A 27,921-nucleotide genomic window follows, 5' to 3' on the forward strand; every position below is an offset into this window, starting at 1 on the left:
ACTGATGTGAATGTGGGGTCATGTGAGTGCTGTTCCAGTAGTGGACTGAGCTCCTGATGGTCCTCTTGGCTGTCTGACTTAGTGCCTGATTGGTTCCACTGTGTGTGCAGCTGATGAACATGAAGGAGTGCGTGCCTAGCTGTGACGTGACTCTGCCTCGTGTGTTTCAGATTGAGTCTGGTACAGTGTGGAAGCAGGTTTACATAGATCTGGGCATCCCTGTCCTCAACTCTGCTGCGTCCTACAATGTCAAGACTGCCTACAAAAAGTAAGAACAATAAGTTGCTCAGAAAGCAATTTTCTCTTTTTGGTTCTGATTCTGTTTGGATCTGGGTCGAGGTCTGCATGTGATGCACTGATCAGCATTACGCTGAACTGGGCGCTTAACAAGGTAACTTCAGGTTTGACCCAGGGCTCGAGGTGATGCGGTGCTGTGAGAGATGGGGCCTGATTATTTAAGACTTTAAAATCCTTTTTCTCACATCAAGGTTTTTACATGCCTGCAGCAGCTGTGTGCCTTTCAGGCAGTGTTGTGTGTTTAACCTCTTGATGTTTTTCTAATATTTCCTCTCTGTAAATTGTACTGCTGTGCTGACTCTGTATCTGACCATGTAAAGATGGATCAGATTAGGAATCCATGGGCTGATTTATTGAGGTGATAACCTCTTTGCTGACAGTATCATATCAGAACATGATGGAAACAATTAGCTGGTCCTTAGCAGATCATAAAGTTAGGTGAATATGGCCACATGAATAGCATGTGACAAATGACATCATCATATGCAGAAGGTGTTCAACATATACAGTGTGTTAAGAATTAAGAGGGTAAGTAGCAGTGCTGCTAACGTGTTAATTGATCCCCTGTAAGTGTGACCCATGTGTAAAACCAGCAGTTTGCTGCTCTGCAGCCTTCAGGTATGTTTTAATATAATGCCAAGGAGGTAAAAGCATCAGTGTCTAGAGCACAGGTGTCGAACTCCAGGCCTCGAGGGCCGGTATCCTGCAGGTTCTAGATGTGTCCTTGATCCATCACAGCGGATTTAAATGGCTAAATGACCTCCTCAACATGTCTTGAAGTTCTCCAGAGGCCTGGTAATGAACTAATCATGTGATTCAGGTGTGCTGACTCACGGTGATATCTAAAACCTGCAGGACACCGGCCCTCAAGGCCTGGAGTTCGACGCCCCTGGTCTAGAGGATTGATTGATGCTGCTCATGAATCAGGGAGGGGGTATAAGGCCATTTCAAAACAACTTGAAAAGATTAGGAATCCATGGGCTGATTTATCGAAGTGATATTAGCCCGAGTGCTGCTCTAAGGAGCTCGTTCTCAGAGTCCCAGATTTTAAGCCCTATGAGAGTGTCCCTAGAAGGGTCGTGGACCTCCTATTGATCCTCTACCTAATCACGAGCTAAGGTGCGCATCATATGACTAACACGCGTCATCGTTTTCAAAAAGTCTGTTTTCGCTGTCCACACTGCGACACATAAGCACCTTCTTCGTTTCCGAGAGCGTTTTCAAAACGCTGCGTTTTCCTTGAGCCAAAACGCCGTCTTGTTTGAAAACGCATTAGTGTGGACGTAGCCTTAAAGAAGTCCAGACGCTTCTCTTTCCTTAGTCATCCAACTCATCAGTCTGAGAACCTTCAGACATGTTGAGATGCAGTCCTGTGAAAAACCAAGTTACCTCTTCCATAGAGGTTAAAAGAGTAAGTATGAACCAGGTGCTGCTAATTAAACGCACTTGATTAATCACCTCCATAAAAGCAGTTTGCTGGTCTGGACCAAAACACAAAGCCAGAAGGTTTGCTGGAGTGGATGTTCTTTGGGCGGACAAGACCAAAAGTGGAAAAGTGCTTCTTTTAGTGAAAACCAGTAATGGGTCGATGACCCCTTATGCAGTGTGAGACACATTACTGTGTTGCTGCTGGATTTAAGATAATTTTACAGGCAACTGGACAGAGAATGAACCAACTAGGTTCATGCATTCTGAAAGACGGCGTCTTCTTCTCTTATCAGCACAAATGCAAGTCAGTCAGAAGTTGTGCTGTGCGATAAACACTGAGCTCCTCGCTGCTGTACGACACGGCGTTGTATCGGTAATGTGGTTTTTCTTACAGCAATAAGCACACAGATACGAGGTTTTCGCTCTGTCACTAGTAAAAGTATGACAGCTAACGCTCTATTGTGTGGGTGGTCGTAGCAAAGTCTTATCACAGAGGAAGGCTGTTTAATAACTCGTGCCACACAGACCACTGACCCTTTATTTGTGTCGTCAGGTACCTTTATGGGTTTGAGGAGTACTGCCGCTCTGCAGCCATTACTTTCAGAACCATCCATCACAACAACCCCCGCCCTCCTGCCACACCAGCCAGTCAAAAGGCAGCGGGAGCAGCGTTAACAGAGTCCTCCACACCAACGGTGACGGTGGAGACAGTTGTTGACAAACAGGAGGAGGTGGAGTCAGAGAGCGAAAGTGAGAAGGAAGACGTGAAGGAGAGACAGTCATCCCCAAGAGTGAGAGATTTCTTTGACACCAACAGAAATGCTGACACCCCAAACCAGTGTGTGCTGCATAAGCTCACACTGAGCCAACGAAGCAGTATTTCAGCACATGAAATGTTTTCTGCCCCCGTCTCTTCTCAGGGGAGGAGGAGGTGCGTGGGGAGTCGGGTGAAAGCAGAGAGAGAGACCTCCTCCAAGTTGGATAAGAGAGGAGGACCAGGAGAAGGAGAGAACCACGAGGAGCAGCAGAGGGAGGTGAGGAGACGCAGCAACAGAAGAAATGATGACTCTGAGAGAGGCTCTGACGATGACGAGGAGGATGAGGACGATGAAGAAGAGGAGGAGGGGGAGAGGAGGAGAGCAGACAGGTAAACACAAAACAATAATGAATAATAGGAACCAAAACATGGGTGTGAGTAAATAAGATAAGGTGAAAATGAAGTCGGTGTAAAAACATAATTACAAAGTTACACTTGAAGTAAAGAAAAATATCGTTTGTACTGATGCAGAAATGTGAAGTTAAAAACATGCAAAATGAGCAAGAAGCTTAATCCGAAAACTACAGAGGTGGAAGTTTACATCTATGGCTTATTATTACTGTTCTTAGTAAGTTATATTATTTTCTTTATTCGGTTTAAAAAAATCTATGTGAAAGGATTTAAATATGCGATCATGTTCAGACTGTCTTTATATTAGCAGAAGCTAAACTTCTGTTGTACGTTATGGTATCACAGTATTCTTATATTGTTTCTATTCCTGTATTCAAGATATGTGCATACAGTGGTTGCAAAAGTATTCGGCCCCTTGAATTTTCCCACATTTTGTCACATTACAGCCACAAACATGAATCAATGTTATTGGAATTCCACGTGAAAGACCAACACAAAGTGGTGCACACGTGAGAAGTGGAAGGAAAATCTGACATGATTCCAAACATTTTTTACAAATAAATAACTGCAAAGTGGTGTGTGTAATTATTCAGCCCCTGAGTCAATACTTTGTAGAACCACCTTTTGCTGCAGTTCCAGCTGCCAGTCTTTCAGGGTCTGTCTCTACCAGCTTTGCACATCTACAGACTGAATCTTTGCTCATTCTTCTTTGAAACAGCTCCAGCTCAGTCAGATTAGATGGACAGCGTTTGTGAACAGCAGTTTTCAGATCTTGCCACAGATTCTGGATTGGATTTAGACACCAGACAGGTCAGGGATAAAGTTACTGAGAAATTTAAAGCAGGCTTAGGCTACAAAAAGATTTCCCAAGCCTTGAACATCCCACGGAGCACTGTTCAAGCCATCATTCAGAAATGGAAGGAGTATGGCACAACTGTAAACCTACCAAGACAAGGCCGTCCACCTAAACTCACAGGCCGAACAAGCAGAGCGCTGATCAGAAATGCAGCCAAGAGGCCCATGGTGACTCTGGACGAGCTGCAGAGATCTACAGCTCAGGTGGGGGAATCTGTCCATAGGACGACTATTAGTCGTGCACTGCACAAAGTTGGCCTTTATGGAAGAGTGGCAAGAAGAAAGCCATTGTTAACAGAAAACCATAAGAAGTCCCGTTTGCAGTTTGCCACAAGCCATGTGGGGGACACAGCAAACATGTGGAAGAAGCTGCTCTGGTCAGATGAGACCAAAATGCAAAACGCTATGTGTGGAAAACTAACACTGCACATCACTCTGAACACACCATCCCCACTGTCAGATATGGTGGTGGCAGCATCATGCTCTGGGGGGGCTTCTCTTCAGCAGGGACAGGGAAGCTGGTCAGAGTTGATGGGAAAATGGATGGAACCAAATACAGGGCAGTCTTGGAAGAAAACCTCTTGGAGTCTGCAAAAGACTTGAGACTGGGGCGGAGGTTCAGCTTCCAGCAGGACAACGACCCTGAACATAAAGCCAGGAAACAATGGGACGGTTTAAAACAAAACATATCCATGTGTTAGAACGGCCCAGTCAAAGTCCAGATCTAAATCCAGTCGAGAATCTGTGGCAAGATCTGAAAACTGCTGTTCACAAACGCTGTCCATCTAATCTGACTGAGCTGGAGCTGTTTCAAAGAAGAATGAGCAAAGATTCAGTCTGTAGATGTGCAAAGCTGGTAGAGACAGACCCTAAAAGACTGGCAGCTGGAACTGCAGCAAAAGCTGGTTCTACAAAGTATTGACTCAGGGGGCTGAATAATTACACACACACACACACACACACACACACACACACACACACACACACACACCACTTTGCAGTTATTTATTTGTATAAAATGTTTGGAATCATGTATGATTTTCGTTCCACTTCTCACGTGTGCACCACTTTGTGTTGGTCTTTCACGTGGAATTCCAATAACATTGATTCATGTTTGTGGCTGTAATGTGACAAAATGTGGAGAAGTTCAAGGGGGCCGAATACTTTTGCAACCACTGTACAAGCTCATACACTAAGTTTTCTTTTATTATAATGTTACACAGTAACAAAAGCCTCTTTTGCACTGCTCTGTCAGCTCAGTGTGCGTGGGCTCATTACAGCACCACGGCCCCGGACATCATTTGTATGTTTTTGTCAGACTCTGGGATCACAGCGTTATTTATTTTTTCCCTCGTTTCTGGGTTTCAAAAATGTTTTGATTTTTCTGATGCCGTCGACTCATCAAGTGATGCTATTGACTGGCCAATCAGTGACATGTAGTCTGTTGGAAAGCATTTTTGGATTGACTCACCTCACTTGGAACCCCGACCTAACAGACACTAAAACAATACCCAGTATCAGGCAACACCACCTAATGGAAAACCCTAAAAACTGAGTCAAGCTAAGCCAAGTAGGTGCTGGTGGAAAAGGGCTAAAAGTAGTCTTAATCATACAATACAGGCATGTACTGATGTTGGCTGCTGATAGAGTGTGTGTGTGTGTGTGTGTGTGTGTGTGTGTGTGTGTGTGTGTGTGTCAGGAGTGAGACTGAAGAAGACGGAGACACTGTAACTGGAACGAAGGTCAGGGTGAAGTACGGAAGAGGAAAGACTCAGAAGATTTATGAGGCCCACATCAAGAAGACTGACATTGACAATGGTGAACAGTTCTACCTGGTTCACTATTACGGCTGGAATGTCAGGTCAGTCTGTCAGACACACGCTGCCTGTGTACAGTGAATACTACATATGTACTGCATATGAATACTACCAGTGCAGGACAGTGGTTTTTGACTTTGTTTCACCTTTAAAAGCTCTTTACTTTGCCACGTATGGTTTTGTTTCTTTGTTTTTTAAGCACACCCTCACAAACAAAAATCAGAGTAGGAAAAGCTTTTTGTTCACAGTGAAAACCACAAACATGTTTAATGAATCATTTTCATAACTTGAAATGCAAATTTCAAAAAGTTGTGTAAAAATGCTGCAAAAAACAAAATCGTGTAAAAGTATTTACCTAAGATTCCAGGAAATGCTTCAGATGTTTTTTGTACAACTTTAACAAATATTTACCTGGAACAGGTGGTGTATCGCTCCTCCTGTTGTCTCCGTGGAGACAGTGTTGACATTGCAGTTGAGCCTTTTCTGCCTCTTTGGCCAGTACCTGTGACATTCAGCAGTCACCTCATTGTTTTAACACGTGATAGAAAGAAGAGTAGGAAAGCACACTGACCACAGTGTCCATGTCACTAGTCTCTCCCATCACACTGATGCTGCTCTCACAGCTGCAGTCGCTCCGTTCTCCTCCTTTTCCCAAGCAACCAAATGCCACGTGCTGACATAGTTTTTTTTGGGTGGTTTACATGGAGTTGCTGAATGATCTTGTGGTGGCCATGAAATCGCTTCTTATTTTTTTGTTGTTTAGACTTTTAAAATATTTTATGTTTGCAGAGATGCTCCACAGTTAAACTCTGAAAAAAATAAAAACTAAAGTTGGTGTCACAGGTGCTTAGGGATGTTAGGTGATGGTGTGACCTGGTGGTGTTTGTGTATCTGATGCACAGGTATGATGAGTGGGTGAAGGCTGACCGAATTATATGGCCTACAGAAAAAGCAACAAAGAGGAAGCAGAAGAAGAAGGTGAAGGTGAGATGCCACGTCACAAATTGAAGGATGGATAATTATGGAGTTTCAATGTGATCAAAAGCTTTCTTCATTAAATACAGGTGAAAAGTAACCATTGGTTCATGTGATGAATAAAAGTTGAGTAACTGGGAATGTTTCTGTGTGACTGCTTAGTGTTAAAGCTGAGAGGTTGTTTGGTGGACAGGTGTCCTGTGATGTCGAATTACCTTGGCTGTCTGACCAAAACCTGCTGAGCTTCACTCTGAGATGAACGGACATCCTAAGGTCAAACATCCTTTTTATTGTCATCTCACTGTTTTCTTTCCACTCAACAGACCAAAGACGAGCTCGATAAGGACGAAGAGAAGCCAGCACTGATGGCGGCTGTCAGGCCAACTGTAGGGAAACGTGGTCGTCCTCAGATCAGGACCACACCCAACAGCTCCACTGGGCGTAGCAAAACTTCAAGTAGCGAAGGGCTATCCAATTGCAGAAGCAGCAGGACTGACACTTCCAGTATGGCCAACGGAGACAGTAAGCTGTACAGAGCATGCCGATACCAAAGAAATCCACTCAGTAGTGCACTTTATTGCCAAAAATGTTCCCTCATCTGGTTTCACCAGCATATGAACTTGAGTGACATCCAATTCTTGGCCCATAGGGTCTAATGTGATGTTGGCCCATGCTCGGCTATAACAGCTTCAAGTCTTCTGGGAATGCTTTCTACAGTATTTAGGAATGTGTTTATGGGAGTTTTTGACCGTCCTCCCAGAAGGACATTACCAGGCAAAAGTCTTAGAAAAAGAAAAGTCTCATTGCATGGTGCTGCATGAATGCTGTGGTAGCTGTTTTGGTTCATGGTGCCTCCCACTCTACAAGTCGCCGACCCTGGATCCAGCAAACAGCCCCAGATCATCACACTTCCTCCTCCATGTTTGACAGGTGATGACACACACTGTGGAACCATCCTTTCACCTACTCGACGACAAAGATCCTGTGTGATGAACTGAAGATTTCACATTTGATCCATCGGTCCATAATACCTTCTTCCAGTCTTCAGCAGTCCAGTGTTGGTGTTTCATGGCACAGACGAGCCTCTTTGTCTTGCCTGGCTTTCTCGCTGCAACTCATCCTGTCAAACCTGCAGCTTGAAGTCTTCTCTTCACAGCTGAAACAGACTTTCTTACTACGAGCACTGTTAAGCTGCTTGAAGCTGTTGTCCTGTGAGCCGCCATCACATGACCTGATTCAGTCGTGTCTCTGGGTCTGTCAGACTCTTCCTGTCACAGTTTGTTTCATAGTGCAGAAGGAAACTGGACTCACTGACACCTTGACTTTCTTTGCAGTCTCTCTGTAGGACAGACCTACATTTATAAGAGTTATGATGGTCCGTCTCTCTTCCATTGTTAATTGCCTTTTTCTCACCATGTTTGTACCAACACACTGCTTTCTGCAGCACAGTACTGTTCAGCTGATGCTGACGAGGGTACCACAGTGTGTCCAACACTGCTTTATGCAGACAGACGGGGCTGTAAGTAATCCAGAAAGGTTGGAACACCTGTAGGAATTAGTAGCACCAGCTTCCAAGGCTGATCAGCCTCCTTTGCTGCAGAACAGCTTTAAACTGTTAACCCATGCTGTGTTCTTTTTGTATAATTATGAAAATTACACTATTTTTCAGTTTTGGGTTACTTAAACTTTCTTTTTTCTTAAACTGTGGCAGTTCACCACTTACCTTTGTAGCATTTGAAGATATTCATCTGACTTCAACGACATGTTCTAAAACTTTTTGACCAGTCGTGTACATTTGAGGTAGAGCAATGATGTTGGACAAGAAGGCTCGCCACGCTGTCTCCGCTTTAATTCATCCCAGTGGTCTTCTGGCAGGTTGAGGTCAGGACTCTGCAGCCAGTGACGCTCTTCCACACCAAACCTGCTCGTGCATGTCCTCATGAGCATGCTTTGTCCATCCCCAAACTGCTCTTACAAAGCTGGGAGCATGAACCGATCTAAAATGACTTGGTATGCCGAAGTATCAAGAATTCCTTTGACTGGAACTGAAGGCCCAGTTCATCATGCAGTGGCATCAGATACACCACTGCACCTGGTGATATGGAGAAACCTATTCATGGAGTGTCTCTGAGTAATCTGAAGGCCTCATCAGGTTTGTAGGGTTATAGTGGTCTAAGGAGCTTTGAAAGAAAATGACTGAGAGCCTTTACAGACAGGCCTATAGTGGTACAGTGGATGAGTGAATACATTTGGCAATAGTGTATGTTCACGTCACAAGATGCCTGTCAGGAAAAGCTGTATTTGTCCAGTTTGAATTGACCATCACAGTGAGGTGTGTCTCTGTGAGTAATGTGTCGTTCTCTCTGCAGACACTCCCCGGAGAAGAACCAGAAGGACTTCCGGCATGTACGACTCGGACAGAGCATCCAACGGTGAGAACAGCTCTGTTTGTAGTAATTGAGCCATTCAGTAATTACTAACTAACCAACCAATGTCCATCCTGCAGAGGATTCTGGGAACTCCTCAGATGAAAGTGAATCAGAAGACCCTTCTGACAAAAAAATATCGCCATGGCAAGGCAGAGCTGAAGTCTCACCTTCCAAGGCAGAGGAAGCAGAAGAGGAGCAGCAAGCAAGTGGGTTAGCTAATGTCATGGCATCTCCTCACAGCAATACAGCAACTTGTGCAGCAGCAGTTCAGCTGCCGGATGCTGCCTTAGCCTTGTGTCCCAGTATGCCTGAGGAGAACACTCATGAAGAATTACACCAATCAGAGAGGAAGGAGGCAGAGCAGGGGGAGAATCCTGCAAAGGAAGCTGCAGTGCTGCCAGCTGATCTGGACAAAGACAACCAAATGTCACCAGTCACAAAGACGGCGTCTGTCCAAGACGAAAACAAAACGTCTCTAAGGCAAGAATTACTTCCAGAGATGTGTCTGAGTAGGACCCCACCTCCTCTTCCTCCTGAAAGGGAGCAGCAGGTGCCCTCCTCTCTGCCTTCCTCCACCGATGAGGACAACTGTACTACTCCTGCATCCTCGCCAAGAGTGAAAGGTCGTAGGAGCAACATCAGGGAGGCAGGCTCTGAAACACCCCCTAGAGTCCCCCTCTCCAACCCCAGCCCTGCATCCACTGCCAGCCGCTCTCAGGCACCAGCGTTATCACCTTCTCCTCATAGCGTCTTTAAGAGGCAAGACGAGCCCATGGTAGTGCTCCACTGTCTCCCCACCCCACACCTCCTGCCTGAGGCGTCTCCTGCTGACTCGGACACTGACTCTGCCACTGAAGAGGAGGAAGCAGAGGAGATGGAGGAGGAGGCAGAGGAGGAGACAGAGGAAAGAAGCAGCGTGGCACTCAAGCGTAAGGCAGGAGACCAAAAGACAGCAGAAAAGAAACCCCGTCCTGACAGAAGGCAGGAGGAGACCACCAAAATGGTTGCAGGAGCTTCCCCCTTACCACTCCACTCAGAGAAGAGCAGTGAGGCAGTGGTGATGGCAGAGGAACAGCCCCACCCAGCAGAAGAGCCACAGAAAGAGGTGTCAAAGGAGCATCTTACAGGTGCAGCCACAAAGGTACCGGTCATGCCTTCTGGGACAGCTTCGCTTGTTCTGGAAACCCAGGAGTATACAGAGGAGCTGGAACCACAGATGGATCCAGAATCACTGGTCTGCCATGAGGTGGACCTGGATGATACAGATGAGAAGGAGAAGCCCATCCCCTCCTTGGAGCATCACTTCCCTATAGTCAATGAGTCGCAACAAGCCCCCCCTCCACTCCCCCACCTCATCCATTCCTCCCTCCCCTCCCCTCATACGCCTCATTTCCCTCAGCCTCAGGCCAGGCCCTTTCTGCCAGAAGTCACTCCCATCGAGGCGCACCAACTACGCAAGTGTGACACTGAGGAGGGGGGTGTGGTGAAGGGCGAGCAGGAGAGAGACTCGAGCCCTGGTTTCGACGGCAGTGCTTCCTCGTCCTCCACCTCTCTCTCGTTGCAGGAAAATAAAGACAGAGGTAAGAGCACAATGGTACAACAGACAGAAATGTGACCTTATCAGTTGCAGGGCTCGCAAAATTTCAAAGTCCCTGGTAGCCCTTCGGGCAGGGACTCTTCAGTTTTTGGTAGCCCAAAATAAATATAAGTAGCCCGAATAAATAAAAAAAAAAAAAAGAAAGAGAGCAATTTTTTGATTGATGTTTTGTTTCCTGTTTTGTTTCCTTTACAATATTATACATTAAAGTATAATATTGTAAAGGAAACAAAACATTAATCAAAAAATTGCTGAAAAACAAATTACAACATTGTATAAAAATGACAATCATCAACTCAAATACTTGGTTCTAATTGAACAGAAATTTCTATGAACTTGTAAGAACTGTGTAGGACATGAATCCGTCTGTGTCAGATCCTGAATTTGAAATTTCCACTGAAGTCACGGGTAAGAGACAAGTGGAACCAAGATCGAGGCCATTTGCTGTTTGAAGTTTGCAAAGACTGCTACATTGTGCCAGTGGTAGTTCACTCTTTGCAACATAGTAGCTGTTCTAAACAGATTTTCAGGTTTATTTTTAGTATGTTATTTGCAATTGGTGTTTGTTCTGGGAAAGATATTGCAGACTGAGCAATAATGCATTTCTTGCATTTCTCATGGGTTCTAATGGGGGCCTTTCTTAAAATGACTGGTCCCAGTAACAAAGGCGCTTGTCGACTCAGAAATCGAGAGAAAACCAACAACACACCCGGCAGAACATTATGTTATTTACACGGGTGCACATAAGTGGTCCGCATGTGCGCATTCGCTGTCAAAATAAAAGACGCGCACCAGATAAGAAGTTGCAGCGCGCGTTTGCGTCCATATAAAAAGCAGTTTTTGTCCTAGAGTGGGATTTTCACGGCACATTCTGCACCACATCTCTGTGCGTTCATCATTTGTTTGAAGCCAGCTCACCTCCTGCAACCACTTTTCCGAGAATACATGCTTCTTTTGTGGTTGGGACTCCTTCTGACATTTCTTTGGAGGTGGAAGAAAACCAAAGTAATTGCTTAAAGGAGCTTCTTCGACATCTTTAAGAGTTCTAAACAAATGTCTGTCCTCCTCCAGAAAATCTTATGTATGCAAGCACGCGTTGCAACTTCATATCTTGTTTTTTATTTTGACAGCGAATGCGCACCTGCGGACCACTTATGTGCAGCCCTGGTTATTTAGCTCGTCATATTGCAGCCACAGAAATTCTTTTGTCCATGAAACCATAAAGCTGCACCTTCTTTTTGCCTTATAGTCTGATTTGTCATAACTTCTCCGTTTTGTGGTAAGCTTTTCTTTGGCTGTCACTTCTTCACCCTGACCTGTCTTATTTGGCTCAGCAGAACTAAAATATATATCCTGCTGCTTTTACACACGCACTCACATGACGGTCAGCGATTCTCTGCGCGATCAACCTCTCACATGTTTAAGCTGCGGGAGATTTCACTTGTCATGTTTGCATAGTAAGCTAACGATTAATAAGACGATGTCAGAGGAATTGGTGCACAAATTATCATCACTCACAGATCAGTGCTGTCGCTCTCTATACACAGTTTGCACGATTGCAAAGTGAAAGCAAAAAAACAAGCGCAAATTCAAACGCGACTTCAATATGTCACATATTGACAGTGGCTCACCGATGCCAATGACATAATTACCCAGCTACATTTCTGAAAGAATGCAAAAGCATTGACATATATTTTTCCTACAATAGCCCGACGGGCAGGGAAGAGATAGATTTTGGTAGCCCGACTGGAAAAATCACTAGCCCCGGGACGTCGGGCTAGTGATTTTGCGAGCCCTGAGTTGGATTGTATCACAAGTAAGATATGACCTTTGACCCTTCAGGTCAGAAGAGGCTGACTGACTGTAACTCCAGCCCGTCAGCCAAGAAACAGAAACGGAACCAGAAACGACCACAAACGCCTGGGAGGGTGGAGAAGAACGGAGCAGGTCAGTGGCAGCTTGTACTGTAAATATCAGATGAAGACTTGTTCTGCAGGTTGAACCAGATGACGTTTGGAAAAGTCCAATCTTGCTGTTATTCTGAACTCTTCAAGTTGCATTATGATCGTTTCATCCTCTGCTTAATTTGTAAGTTTGCTCACTTCCAAAGAAGTGAACAGTGTGTTTTATTTCAATGCAGAGAGAGAATAGAAAACATGTCACATAATTTATAACCTGAGTAGCATGTCGTTGAGTGAAATAAGTATTTGAATCCACTACAACCTAGTCAAATTGCAGAACATGGGCACACAGATCACAATCAGTCAATTTGATACTGAGCTAGTAATATGTATAAGACTGTCCACAGAATCCACTTCTTCACTGGGCAAACTGGGCATGGACGTGTGCTTTGGCTAAGGGAACAGGACAACTGTGGATCGTATACAAGAACCTCTTTCCCTCAGCCACAGCACTGAAGATGGGTCATGGATGGTTTCAGTTCCAGCATCAGTATCCCAATACAACTAAAGAAGCACATTAAGGTCATGGAGTACCACAGGCAGTCTGCAGACATGTTTTTGTTGGTAATCAAATACTTATTTCACTCACTTGCATGCCGATCAATTTATAACTTTAATGAGCTTTTCTGGACTTTTGGTTGATAATCAGTCTGTCAATGAAGTGAAGCTTGGAGACTATAAGAAAGGCTGATGGGGCACAGTGGACTCCCACGCTGCCTCTGTGAACGCAAGAACTTCAAAATGATACATCAGTGCATCTACCAACGGTCTCAGACAAGTTCAGATCTGTGACTGAACTGAAATCAAATCGAACTGATGTTCATATTAAGGTCAGAGGTCAGATTTTGTGAACAAGTATGTAACACTAATCATTTACAGGTCATGAAGTTAAAATAGACATTAAACTAATGAAGGGCATAACAAATGACGTAACAAATAGCATAAATGAAATATTACAGAGGAGGAACATTATGAAAAGGTAGAAATGAATTTTGGCTCATTTTAGGCTCCAGCTGTGCTTCACACTCGGTGTGAAACTGCTAATTTCCAGTTTTATTTTTCTTAAATTGACTTGAGCTGGACACAAAAATGTAAGATGCACATATTTATTATTGTAAAAGTACAACTGTCAAAGTTGATCTGCAGTGAGCCTGTTGGCCGTTGTAGTGTTGGTGCTACCCGTGCTGCAGGAACACCTCAGCAGTGCCATCAGCTGACTAAAACCACAGAACGTTTCCACGTCATATTTATGAGGTCCAACCAAGTACTACGTACGGTTAATCCTTTTTGATTAACCAAAGAAATGTTTTAATACTTTGTGATTTCTGATTTTCATGAGCTTCTAAATCATCATGAAAATAAAAAAGATTTTACTTGCTGTATATTTAATATAGTGTATGAAATTTGACCTTTTACCTTAAGTTACAAAAAACAGACTTTCTCTTCCACTAGTCTAATTTTCGGAGCTCCATACATAATCAATCAGATCCACGGTGAACCACTCAAACGTGGGCCTCGATCCATGAGTGCCCGCTCAGATCGACTGGTTTTCCATTACAATTTAGTACCTCCTGATGTGCGTGGTCGCTGTCATAGCAACATGTCTGAGTGCGACGTAATTACATGCAACACGAACGCTGCAATAAAGGTGAGTCGGCGGTATACCTGCCCTCTGAGCACGCCGTTGTTTTGGAGCCATTTCATTGCTGAGTTAATGTGACCCAGCCGATTAACAGAGCACTGTGAATGCAGAGACGACTCCTATGAGAAGATGCACAGCAGATTATTAGAACCACTGCATTACAAAGTGTTGTAAACTGTTTCCAGGTCACAGTAGTGACAGCGAGGACCAGTCTCGGCTCTCGTCTCTGTCAAAGTCTCAGAAGTCTCGTCCCAGCTTTTCATCTCCGTCTTCTCACAAACAAGACAAACAGAGCTTCTCCACCCCTCAACGCACCTACAAGTGGACCTTCCAACTTGGTACGAACACACACAGTGTTTGACACTGAACTGACAATTCAAACATGTCAAATGACACAGCTATAGGCCACTGTGGGCAAACTTGTGTTTCACGGCACAACATAAACACAACAAAGTGCTTCCACCTGAACTTTAACCTCATGTTGATGCTGAAGGATGCTCTGAGAGATTTTAAACAATTGTAAATTGTTGGACCTCTTTTTCTTTTTAAAATTGAGATTTGATCTGATCTGTGTCCACTTTCACTTTTCCTCAGATGAGCTGGACAGCATGTCAAGCACAGAAAGGATCTCGTTCCTCCAGGAAAAGCTGCAAGAGATCAGAAAGTACTACATGACCCTGAAGTCTGAGGTTGCGTCTATTGACAGACGCAGGAAAAGACTAAAAAAGAAGGAAAGAGAAGGTAGGAGGGCCTGCAGGCAAACGCTGACATCATCTGCTTGCTTTCTTCGTAGAGCTCTTTTACACCAGTACCGACTTTGCTTGACTTGGTCTCAGTGTTGCTTCTTATCTGTAGCCATTTCTCTCATTGCCAGATCTTTAAAAATGGCAGTTTTGGTTTTTGTGAAGGAGATGCTCTCGTGACTTATCGAGTGATGCCACCGACTAGCCAATCGGTGGCATGACATCATTTTTGAATCACCTCAGATCACTTGGAATCCCAGCTGAGTAGGTCCAGAAAGAGAACCTGGTACCAGGTACTTCCACCAAATAGAGCCGACCCAAGTGGAAAAGGTCTGTTAGACCAGTCCAGGAGAACCATTCCATTTCCAGTGACTCCTTTACGGAAGTCAGAAATTCAGTGGTGGGCACAGCAGGGTGCGCTTGATAGAGTCATCACTGAATGTGACTCAGTGGAGCGATATGGCTAATGTAATCTTGTTTTCCTGCCCATGCTGAGTTTGCATGTTCTCCCCGTGCTTGCGACAGACTGGCAACCTGGATGTACCCTGCCTCCCGCCCTATGCTAGCTGGGATGGGCTCCAGCGACCCTGAAACGGATAAGTGGAAGAGATTGGATAGATTTTTACTCCGTGTTCGTGGGGTATTGTCATCCCACTGGAGGCCAGACACACATGTTTGTGAAGTAGATATCTTGAGAACCAAGCAATGTAGTAGTTTGAAATTGAAACCGTAGGTTCAGCTGCTGAAAATGGTGGATGGTTCGAGTCTGAGTTTGACCTCAGCCACGTGTTGTACAGATCTTGTAAATGCTGTAACTCAAAAACAAAGTCACCTTTGTCACATTTATACTAAACGTGCATCTACTAAAGATCTCGGATGAGTTCGTATCCCTGTGGTGAAGCTTTTCAATTGAGTTAAAGTCAAGTTTTCAGAAACTCTGGTGAATGCAATAAACTTGAGAACAAGGCGACATCGTATTTTGAAATCAGTAACGTGTTGGGTTTACTAAGAGGCTGAGGGTTAGTGTTGGACACTCCAGTATTTTCCCGTACAGCTGTTCAAAGATGAACTTTGTTTTTAGCCCAAATCTGTTGTTTCTTAGAAAAGCATTTCAGTTTCCATCCTTGAATAATTTTGCTTCTCATCGATGAATCCATTTGCTGTGATGTGCTTATCAGGGTTATATTACTAAAAGGTGTCTTTCTGTCCGTCTCTGTCCTTCTGTCTCAGTGTCCAACACAATGGCATCCACCTCATCAGGTTCCTCAGACACTGGTATGAGTCCGTCATCGGCCTCGCCCACTCAGAACACTGTGGTTGTGGAGTGCAGGTGATGACACGCCCACCCAGGCCTACTCATCCAGCTTGTTCCCTCTCACCACAGATTCCACCCAGTGTCTGCTCTGAGGGCACGATAAGACAAAAACTTTACAAAACTCCATCCACTTTGTTCCTGTGAGTGTCGACTCGTACTGTTGGAATCTCATCGCTCCATCAGTTATGGCCCACGGGCGCCGTCCCCACACCTACGGACGCCTCGATTCCCGTCTAAGGAAACATGAGGAACTTTCTGTTAGCCACCACAGAGCTCCTTCTTTGGTTTGTTTTTATTTTATTTCCCTCCCTCCACTTTGCTCTTGTGCTTTTCCCCCCCTCCCCTGTTTGGTCTGGTTGCAGGGGTCAGAGGTCACGGGCTTGTAGGAATTATTTAAGGTGGAACAGATTCGTGAAGCTGTTGATGCACACATCTCTACTGCATATGTTCTCTAGAAAACAAACTGTCCTCACTTTCTGCCCTGAGTGTTTTTGGTCTCTTTTAAATGGAATTAGAGCTTTTATTTTGGTTAAGCACAGAAAAATGTTTGATTTTTACAGCAGAAGAAAAAAAGATATTTGTTGAAGAAGCTTTTTTGTGTGTAAAATACTTCAACTCTTCAGCTCCTTCAGTTATTTTTGAGTTTGAAGTTTAGCAGGTCAGTTTGGAATTTGTATGGAAGATCATTACTGCCAAGAAAATAGATGAAGGGAGTCCAAATATTTGCCAGCAGATCTCAAACATTTTCACTTTGTTTCTTTCAAAATATTAAATTTTTGTTTAAACTTGTTCACAGTGAGTGAAAATGCCACTCACAAACATTGTTCAGTTCTTTTTATTTAAAGTGAAATTATGATGTAAAGTTTTGGGTTTGATTTCTCACAGCTGAGATTCTTGTAAGTTATAAATTCCATTTTATGTTAAAAGACCAGTTTTTTTGTTTTAACATTTGGATCTTTTGTTTTGCTGCCATATTTGTGATTCAGTATTGTAGCTTTGATTTGAATAATAACATTAAATGTGATCCATCTTTAGTCTTTAAAAAAAAAAGTCTGAAATTCAGCTGAATCATTTTCCATCAACCAGTAAAAAGTTGGAGTTAATTTCAGTGAACATTTTCTTTCTTTGCGCAGTGAACGTGGGCGTTATGGGTAGTTGTGACGTTGACTTCTGAAATCTGAGCTTCAACCAGCTGATCTCAGAATTCTTTAATAAAATTGTCCAATTTAAACTTTCACTCAAGTTACTTAGTCACACGTTTGCACCAAAGGGTGACTCCATCATTCTGCTGGCATCAAGACTTATTGGTCATGTTTTTGCACACAAGTTTAAATGGGATTTAAATGTAAGTACTTACCTTTGAAACTATTGTCACAAAGTTTTCCTACAGACAATTTTATGGATTCAGAATTTTGACTTCAGTTGTCTTAAAATATGTTTATGATCTGATGGTGAAGTATCCGGGCAAATTCTAAACATGATGCTGGTGAACATGATTTTGGTTTTTTGGGGGGGGGGGTTGAGCCCTGATTACTCCTCACTACTTCATTAAATTATTAATTTTAGGTTATAATTTTTGTTCTTCCATGTGTTGGGTCTCTAAGCTCGATGGTGGCATTGTTCTGGAGGGTTCTGTTGCACTTCATCTCTGGTCTCTTCCTTCTCTGAGTTGCTGTCTGCATTCAGCTCAGACAGGCTGATTTCAAGTCCTTGACTCTTTCGTGTGTGTGTGTGTGTGTGTGTGTGTGTGTGAGCGTGTGCACGTGTACATAAAAAGCTCTGAGTAAAGAAAAATAAAGTCGCACCCTGTATTTCAGAACTACATTTTACATGCCTGTAAAGAATAATTTCTAATATTTTTAAGAGAAGACTGTTTGTACTGTTATATTATGAAGCTTTTTTTTCTTTTGTTTTTTAACTGTTTTCCAGTGGCTTTTAAAGAGAGCAGTGACTGTAAATGATGGGGGGGAGGGGCGAAAACACATTTCCTCCCAAGAACAGAAGCCATGCTGGAACTGTGTGCACAATGAGTGCTCTCTGTTTCTAATAAAGTTTTTAAAGGTTTCTGCTCTGGCCCAGTCATTTCAGTCCCCAACCGAAATTATCTCCATACTAAAATAATCTCTTGAGCAGAAGAAATGGGAGCATAAAAACAAGTTGATTCCAAAATCGCTGTTTAAAACGTGTAACACATGTCTACACTGTGTCCTGTGTGAGGTGGCTGTGAAGAGCGTTCTCGAGGGAACCTGGGAGAAGACTGGACTTCTGCTTGTTTAACACTAAAGGTGAATGTAGCCACTTTATTAATCCCGAAGGAAATTATGGGTTACAGTAGGCAGCATGCTGGTTGGCGCATGCACACTCACAAAGGAACCCTCAAACCAAACATACTTTACACAAACATTGGGGAGACCGGTCCGAGAGGTAGGCTGATATGGAAAATGATGAAAATGCACAACATGAGGTGAGATATACTTGGCCAATAAATGTGATTCTGAATCTGATATCACCCAAAGTATTCATTCCAAATCATTCAGTCGTCCATGCAAAGCCTTGTAATGATGACATGTAAGATGCTGGGCATGATTTGTTGAACGGTATTTAGCTTTATTTATTTATTTTTTGCCATCAATTTTCATATAATAATAAATTAAAGTAAAAAGTGTTCATCAGGTTAGTTAAACTTATGGTATATTGACCTGGTCAGTTAAGTAGGAGAGGTGTTAATCTGTTTCAGCTGCTTTGGTGTTAAATTAACAACTGTTGCACTAATGATGAGACGAGCCCCAAAACAGGAACGGTCCTCCCGTCTCTCCTACCAAACAATCAGAAAACGACCTCATGAGTGTGGCCTGAGGGTCTGACATCCTCCAGTAGGTCCTGTGCTTTTCACAGGTGAAAGAATTCCAGATTAAACTTTTAGGTCAACATGCAAGTGAAGACGTTTGACCTTCCATCTGGTTTTATTTAATGCTGTCAGAGAAAATCTCATGTGCTCTTCATGCAGCTGAGTACACTCAGTGTTAAAAGCAGAATCTGTGCAGGTCTGAGATCAGCAGCTTACTGAAACACCAATCAGCAGCTTACTGAAAGTTAATGTTTCTGCTGACATACAGTGACACAGTTACATGGATGATTAATCCTTTTGACTTTTTGTCTTTAACTTTGTCAATAAAACAGTTCTGCTCTTACATGAACTGTTTAAAAGCCTTATGTATGTATTAGGGCTGCCACGATTAGTCGTCTAGTCACGATTACGTCGACTATCAAAATCGTCGACGACTGATTTAATAGTCGACGCGTCGTTTGAAGCTTTGTACGATCACAAAAGACGCAGGAATAAGTAGCAGGATTTAAGAGTGTAATAACGGACTGAAACAGAAGATGGCAGCACTGCATGTACAAGGATGCCAGCTGCCGTTAAACCCCGAAGAAGAAGAAACTGTGTCCCAGAATTCATAGCGCGGCCCAGCTCAGTTTCCAACAATGGCGGCAGCTAGTTAGTTTTAACATTACTCTTATTATTCTTTCTGGGTCACAAAATAAACGTTTAACATATTTTCAGGCGAGAATGTAGCTGTGTAAACCTCAAATATCTGCTCAGTTTATCAGGACACCACATATTTTCAAAAGCGCTCCGACGTTTTCGGAGACGTCTGTTACCCACTAGCTCGATAGCTAGCCGGGGGCTAGGCTAACTAGAGCCGTGAGAACACCGGACTCTGGGCTAATCGTTTTCAAACCCACCGCCGTCTTTTGCTACTCAGGTTAAACATGATATATGAGTCACTTAGATAACTTAAAAATGTTATTGTTTGGCTTTTTTCAGTGTTTTATTTGTTCCTGAGTAAATCGGTTTGGCTGAGATTAAAGTTATAGTTTTTACACAGCTGAATAAACATCAAGCAGACAGCTGATTATCAGAAGTGAGATGCTCGAGAATTTACTCCGGTGTCCTGTTATATTTTAGATAGCAAGGAGTTTATTAAACTCCACCGAGCTGTCCGATTGGCCTCCCTGCTGCTGCGGAGCCTGGGACGGTCTGCTTGCCTCCACCCCGGGGGGAAGGGTAACATCTCTTGGGTCTGGGTTCTGTTTCCCCCTCTGGGGGCGAGGGTACCTGGACCCGGGGTATAGAGTATGTTTGGGGAGTGTGATTGTGTGTACATGTCCATTTATGTCAATCCTTACGTTGGGTGAGTGCTGAGTGTTTGTATATGTGTGCATGAGGGTGGGAATGCATGTTTGTGTCTGTGTCTATATGTCAGGTCGGGTCTTAGACTCCACCTCTCTGGGAACTCCCAGGCCCTCCAAGGCCTATCTCCCCTCACCACACTCCCTGCCGGTGACTGATGCCCTCAGGGGTCGGTGCATTGGTGGTTCTTGGTGTCCGGGGCTGGGTACTCAGGTATGTACCGGCTCACTCCCGGTGGCTACCTGGCGGGGCCTGGCGCCTGTTGCTCGGTCAGGCCTCCTCCGGGGTGCGGGGGGCCCTCGGGCCTCCGGCCTCTGGGCCTGCGGCTCGGTTCACTCTGGCACAGCTGCAGCCCCCTCTAGCTTCTGCTCGGTGGCTACTGGGTGACGCCTCGTCTGGGGATCCTCAGCTCTTCCCATGAGGGTGGCACGATGCCCCTCCGGTGCTCCTCTTTGGGCTCTCGCACTCTGAGGCCTATGGATGTCTGGGGCCTGGATCTCCTCCATGCCTGCTTCATGCCCTGGGAGACAGGGCTATGGCTCGCTACATCCTCTTGCAGACCATTACATGTGGAAACCATTTGAATACAAGCACACTGATCCACACAGGTGTGCACACAGGTGTTCACTGCTCGTAGACTTAAATTACACCTTTCTTGGCTGCTACTTCAAAGCACATTGTGCGCTGTCTGTCCTGTGTGCTGCACAACAACATTGAATATTCAGTATTTACTGCTGTTTACACTTAGCTAGATTAATGCGATGGTGTTGTGTTTAGTATGTTGCTTTGTTGTTTTTTTTGCCTGTTTTCTATTCTTCTCTCAACAGGTGATCCAGGAGATTTTTTTTTCCTCCCCCCCTTTCTCACTGTCCCTCTCCCCTTCTGTTTTTCTTTTCCTTCCTCTTTCTCTCTCCCTTTCCTATCCCTCACTCATGTCCATCTGAAAATAAAATATAATAAACAATAAAAACAAAGGTCGATCAAATGGACCAATACGGCAATGCCACGATGATCCATTTGGCAAAGTAAATTCATTGGGTATCCTTGTTGGTCTTCAGACAACAATTCTGATGGCTAAAGAACCAAATGGGACAGGCAAAAAAAACAAAAAAAACTCCACCGAAACAATGTCATTAAATGTCATTAAAATGTAATAAACTATCATCTTGTCTTTATTTTTAGTTAGCACATACGTTACACACTTAAAGCTGTAAGCTAATGATAGTTATATAAGAGCAGATGCTGCTGGTGCAATAAGCTGTACGTTGTACATCTAATGGATGCATGATCTGATTAGTTGACTGGAACTGAAGAAGCTTCTCGGATGAGAGGTGAAACGTCTTCAAGTAACTTAAAGAAGTCCAGACGCTTTTCTTTGCAAGCTCCTTTGATTACTAGGGTATATTAGACTTAATAGTTACCAGTGTTGGGAAGGTTACTTTTAAAATGTATTCCATTACAGATTACAGAATACATGCCCCAAAATGTATTCTGTAACGTATTCCATTACATTACTCAATGACAGTAACGTATTCTGAATACTTTGGATTACTTAACATATTATGATTTTTACAACTACATGAATGTACTATTGCTGTGTAATTTATTACTGTTACTGAAGGTCCGCGGCTCCGAACTGTAGTAAAGGGACCTCTGACTAATACGGCGGGTTCGTGTCGGGCTCGTAGCCGAAAAAAAGCTTTACTTTGTCTGCAAAGTTGACCCACACAACAGAGAGAGGCGTTGAAAGGCTGCTCCAACGGAACTTATTGTTTTCGGAGGAAAACAGGAACACGGTGTACAGTCGAGTCTTAACAGTTTACTTACAACTGGGCTCGTCAGGCTCTCTTCTTGGCTGCAGTGGTTATTATTATATTTACATGCTTCCAGCTCCTGTTTTTGCTCGATGACAACTCGTACTTTTCCTTTTTCTCCCTCCTCTTCCTCACAGACACATAACGGGTACAGCAGTCCATTCTCCCTGCAGCACGGACTACACTGCCCATGATGCTACATTCTTTAGAGCTATGCCTGTAGCATTCTGCCTGTTAGCTTAGCACAACAACAACGACAACAACAACAGAAAGGCGCTCTCTCACCCAGGAAACACACAGTCACAGAGAGAGAGAGCGTCGCTCTGTAACCATGGCAACCTTAGCGCTGCCGCCTGGAACAACAGAATGTAGCTATCAAACAAAACCCAAACAGTCCTGACCCGCGACAAAATGAAACAGGAAAGTACCGCCGTGTAATCCATTTATTTCAACAAAGTAACTGTATTCAAAACACCACCTTTTTAAATGGTAACTGTAACGGAATACAGTTACTCATATTTTGTATTTTAAATACGTAACAGCGGTACATGTATTCCGTTACTCCCCAACACTGATAGTTACTATATACAGTAATGGACTTCTATACATTTTACATCAGATTAAAACTTTGGGTGTAAGATTCGGATCATTATTTCTGAAAAGCACTTTAAATGAGAATAAGAAAGAAATTTATGTCTTTGTGCCCCCTTTTCCCAGTTAATGCCCTATTGTACGATGGCCCTGAGAGGAACGGACTGCAACTTCAGAAAACACTTGCAAAAAGAAAAACACTTGCAGAAAGAAAAATGCTGCAAAAAGAAAACTTTCAAAAGTAAGTACTGAATATGTCACTTATTTATGTGCGAATGTTTACTAATGAGGAACATTAAAACATTACTGTTGGCCACATTTCGGCAAAGTTATGTGACATTAGTGATGTTTGTACTTTCAGCGTTAACTTGGTTTTAAAGCCTTTAAATATACGCCGTTCAATAGTCGACCTTAATCTTACAGAGAATGTGATGATTTTGTGGATAATTAAAGTCAGTCATATATCCACGAACACAACAAGCTGAAAGTCAGTGATGCTGCTCGGTTTGCAGTCCTGAACATCACGGCACAAGCAGGATTCACTGCACTGTTAATGTTAGCTATGTTACATTGCTGCCTCTGTTCGGTGGTGTCGAGCCAAACGCACTTTAACGTGTGTTTGAACGAGCTGACGGTTCACTCGTTAAGCTGAAAGAAAGATGCTTTAATCACAGCAGTCACACATGTGTCCACTGCACCATCTGGAACTCTTCTTGTTTACACTCGTAATAACACAAACACTAAATCCTGCTTCTCTGGTGCTGTTGTGTAGCAGTGTGTACACCTGAGACTGTCACCTGTCTGTCTGTCCTGCACTCTCTCTCTGTTTCTTTCTCTCTGATTGTGGAATAAAAGTATGAACATGTGTTTATAAGTTACACTTGTGTTTGAATCCTGCAGCTTATCACACATTTGATTTCCATGTGTGACGACTGCAAGTGTCCAGAGTGAGGACAGACTGAGGGAGCCACTGCTGCACATCATCTGTGAGGCTTTGCAGCCCTGATGATCCACCAGGACAAACTCAGCAGTGTGTGAGGAAGAGGAGGAGGAAGAGCCAGCAGCAGCTGACAGATGGAGAGAATAGACAGACTGTTCCCTGTTTGTGAAGGACTGCTAGGAAAGTTTAACATAACTGTCTGTGCTGAATCAGTCTTATTAGGTAATGTTCAAATAATGTGATCATCCCAGTGTTTCCAGTGTGAGAGAAAGTACTCAGAGTACTCAGGGCCTTCAAGTTACACACTATGAAAGGCAGCAACAAGTTTAATGTTCAGAAACCTAAAGTCTGTATCAGCAGCAGAATGGAGCTAAAAATAAATGTTGGTTTCAGTTCTATGAAGCTTTGAGTATTTTGGATCAGTAGCTGCTGTGTGTGTTGCATCATATTGCTGTAACTGTTTATATGCTTTATATATTCTGAGCTAAGTTGATCTATAGTGTTACACAGAGGTGTGGACTCGAGTCACATGACTTGGACTCGAGTCATTAATTTTATGACTTTAGACTTGACTTGAAAAAATGTTCTAAGACTTGTGACTTGACTTGGACTTTTACACCAATGACTTGGGACTTGAATTGGACTTGAACCGGTTTACTTGAAAAGACTTGATATTTTACCCCAAATATAAAATTTAACATGCATATTATATAGAGATTGAAAATGTGACGTCATTCACGGGTAGAACCGCAAAGGATTCTGGGAACTCGTGGCAAGCGGTACTAGCGCACGCAGGCTTTCAATTAAAATCAGTCACACAGCGATAAAAAGAAACACAAAAATGTCAAGAAGCTGTTGTATTATAACTGCAATAGCCGGTCGCATGACAGCCACGGGAAGCCGACGGGTAAAGAGATCGGTTGTTATCGGATTACGTCGTTGAAGAGAAATTGTTCGAGCCATGTTTCCGAAGTAACAAAGACGCGACGGGTGGCCTGGATTGCAGCCATTCAAAGATCAAATATAACGTCCCAGAACACTCCAGCTCACAGGTTAGTCTGCTCCAAGCATTTACACAAAGGTCAGTCTGCTGTTGTAGTTAATGCGTCATTTTTCTTAACATAATTGGTGATATAGGTTACAAGCAAGTCTGGCGCTGAACAGAAATTGTCGCGCTATGCTCCTTTATTTATTGTGCATAAATAGTGAATTGTCCTGACACAATATTGTGTTTCGCTTCTGTTATTATGGTACATTGACAAAAACATATACTTTTATTCACAGGATAAAACAGGTTTTTTGTATCACTAATTGCCCAGTACGATTACAGCATACAATATTGTTGTCACTGCTACATTTCTGTGATGGGTACTGTTAGGTATTTTAGTACCATGGTAGCATTTACTGGATATTGTTTTATAGTGACATTATGCAGGAAAACTCTGTCATTCAATAAGGCCCCTTTGTTTTAGTTATTTTTCTCTTTGACCCAAGAATTGATGTGTGAGAATCACAGGCTGGTACAAGGTTGAAATACCACAGAGATCACTCCCTCAGCTACATTAGTTTCTTAATCTTTTAGACGCCTGTTGAAGGCCAAATGGTTTGTTTCAGATTTCACTAATGAAAGAACTCTTCGTTTTGTGCCTTGAAAATATGTCGCTGAGATAATCACAATTGTAGCTGAACTGATACACTACACAAAGGATGCTTCTTCACCCAAGGGCAGGAAGACGCTGCCTTATCTTGGTCTGTACTGGTTTAAACTGATAAATCTGCTGTCTCATGAATTTTACCCTCTATATAAACTGTTGTACTTGTGAATAAAGTTGAGTCACTTTGGGAAGACAATCTAAAGCAGTCTCTGTTTTCTTGTTCTCCCAAGCTGCTCCCGAGCTCGTACTAACACGCTGAATGGCATGCTTGAATATTACTTGAGAATATATTTGACTGTGTTACAGACTAAGGGACATTCTCTGCTGATAGACGTCCACGCCTCGAAGGAAGTCGATCCACGGATTAGGCCCTGGAAACCGTTTCCTTCAGGTACCAGAAATTATTTCCACTACTAATTAATTACCGTTGAGCTCAAAGGTCCTATTAATAAACGGTTAAGGAATGTGTATTTATGACGACGATTTGTGAGACTGGTAAACTTATGATACGTACGATGGTCTTTACTTTCTACACGGTGCATTTCAAGGTCCTGCACCCATCCGTCGGTAAACTGTACCTGGGCTTGTTGCAGTGACCTGAAGTTACTAAACTTCACGAGTGTATGCACTCACTCCAAGAAGCGTATGATTATAAATATGCATATAAATATGCTAAGATGAGATAGCTGACTTCATCTAACTAGCAAATGTTGTCCAGGCTACGTTGGTGATTCAGTTTTTTTTAATGTGTATGATATTTTTGTCATGCGATTTCAAAGCCGGTCCTACAACCGCATCCAAGAATAACATGCAGCTTATCTCAGAACTGTCGGTGAAAATTATTCTTGGAGCTAAGTTTAATTGAGCTGCATTTTAAAGAGGTGCAATTTCACAATTTGTGTATATTTTCTAAGTTCACTATTTTGTCATGTGTTGAGAAAAACACAGATTAAAAAATTACATGGTCTAATATTTACATTTAGCATAACTGCAACATGCTTTTTTCGTTTTTTTTTTTTAAAGACTCGAAAGGACTTGAAATTCAAAGTTTCAGACTTGTGACTTGACTCGGACTTTTACACCAGTGACTTGAGACTCGACTCTGACTTGCCTGACATTACTTGAGACTTGACTTGAGACTTGAGGATAAAGACTTGAGACTTACTTGAGACTTGCAAAACAATGACTTGGTCCCACCTTTGGTGTTACATCATATTCTATAAGGATGTTATGTGTTTGTAGACTTTCTGCCCAGTTTGACCCATTTAGCAGACGTCAGCCTGTTTAAGGCTCTGATATCTATTCTGTGTGACTTACAGCAGTTATGACATGGTCTGATTTTCTCACCCAATAAAGGAATATTTCATATATCAGTCGACTCTTCATTCTATCAGACACAGTTATCACAGCTCGTACATTTGCTTTTTACACATATATGTAAGCATTGAGCCAAATTTAGTAATGCCAACGTATTAAACAAACAATATTTGTCTCTTATATATAACACATCTGTATACACACTGTCACAGATACTTGTCTTTGAGTGAAGATTTAAGGTGATAGAAAATATAAATAAATGCAACTTGAATCTTTACTGAAGCTCAGTATTTGACACGGAGTTCAACCTCACTGCTGTAATAACTAATAATTATTAATATAATAACTATCATATTGGCCATATTATATTTACATTACCAAAGTGAGATGACTTTAGTCTCATGAACAACATCAGCTAATTGTTATTTACTAGCTCATCTTGAATGACTGTTCAGCACAGAAATGAAGCCCAACAATCATGTTTTACTGTCCTGTGGTCTCAGCCTCAGCTACAAATCACAAAGAGCTCATGTAGAAACAAATGTACAAAATATGTTCTCCTTCATTTCTGTCAAACAAAGCTGTATGAAACGTTTCCAGCTGTTAGTATCATGGTTGCTAGGCAACCTGGGCAGCGCGACGGAGGCTAGACCGTCCCATTTCACAAGCCTACAAGCCTCGCACTTCTGGCCTTAGTGGTCTTTGAGTACGCAGCCCTTGAGGACGGTTAAGGCTGCCTACTTTAAGGCTGCAGACCCTGAATTGGGATACAACCATACATACATGTTTTGGTTCGTGCAACTAGTCCGTCGGGTTATTGTCTCCCCAGAAACATTTCCATTGTGTCTTGTGTGCTTTTGCTTTTTGCAGCGTTTTTCTTTTTGCAGCGTTTTTCTTTTTGCAGGCGTCTTTCTTTTTGCAGCGTTTTTCTTTTTGCAAGTACTTTCTGAAGTTGCAGTCCGTTTGGCCACTCAGGGCCACCGTACTATCGGCCCCCTTGGCTAAACTTTGGTATATCCGCCCCACAGTTACCAGCCGTCAGTTATGTAGAAAAAGATCCTGGTGTAGAAAGTAATATTAAATAAATTCTAACAACAGCTTATCAAGCTTAAACGTGCTGCTGTTGTTCAGCCGCCGGTTTCCTCTTTCTGGCGCAAAGTGAGCAATAAACAAACAAGAGAG

The 27,921-nt window shown here is 43.0% G+C and overlaps 1 protein-coding gene across 3 annotated transcripts in view; it reads left to right on the forward strand.

The window, feature by feature from the left end:
• Positions 1 to 17,458, forward strand: part of arid4a (AT-rich interactive domain 4A) — a 37,154-nt gene extending 19,696 nt beyond the window's left edge. For all 3 annotated transcript variants that reach the window (XM_026151544.2, XM_080293470.1, XM_026151545.2), the window contains exons 14-25: positions 171 to 268; positions 2,279 to 2,516; positions 2,646 to 2,872; positions 5,448 to 5,609; positions 6,468 to 6,549; positions 6,864 to 7,062; positions 8,910 to 8,972; positions 9,047 to 10,549; positions 12,409 to 12,513; positions 14,355 to 14,507; positions 14,764 to 14,910; positions 16,143 to 17,458. In XM_026151544.2, the coding sequence (XP_026007329.2) occupies positions 171 to 268; positions 2,279 to 2,516; positions 2,646 to 2,872; positions 5,448 to 5,609; positions 6,468 to 6,549; positions 6,864 to 7,062; positions 8,910 to 8,972; positions 9,047 to 10,549; positions 12,409 to 12,513; positions 14,355 to 14,507; positions 14,764 to 14,910; positions 16,143 to 16,246 (3,081 nt within the window). In that variant the 3' untranslated portion in view covers positions 16,247 to 17,458. The remainder of the gene's footprint in view (positions 1 to 170; positions 269 to 2,278; positions 2,517 to 2,645; positions 2,873 to 5,447; positions 5,610 to 6,467; positions 6,550 to 6,863; positions 7,063 to 8,909; positions 8,973 to 9,046; positions 10,550 to 12,408; positions 12,514 to 14,354; positions 14,508 to 14,763; positions 14,911 to 16,142) is intronic.
• The last annotated feature ends 10,463 nt before the right edge of the window (positions 17,459 to 27,921 follow it).

Source organism: Astatotilapia calliptera, chromosome 19 (genome assembly GCF_964374335.1).
Source record: "Astatotilapia calliptera chromosome 19, fAstCal68.1, whole genome shotgun sequence".
In the NCBI taxonomy this organism is placed as follows: Eukaryota; Metazoa; Chordata; class Actinopteri; order Cichliformes; family Cichlidae; genus Astatotilapia; species Astatotilapia calliptera.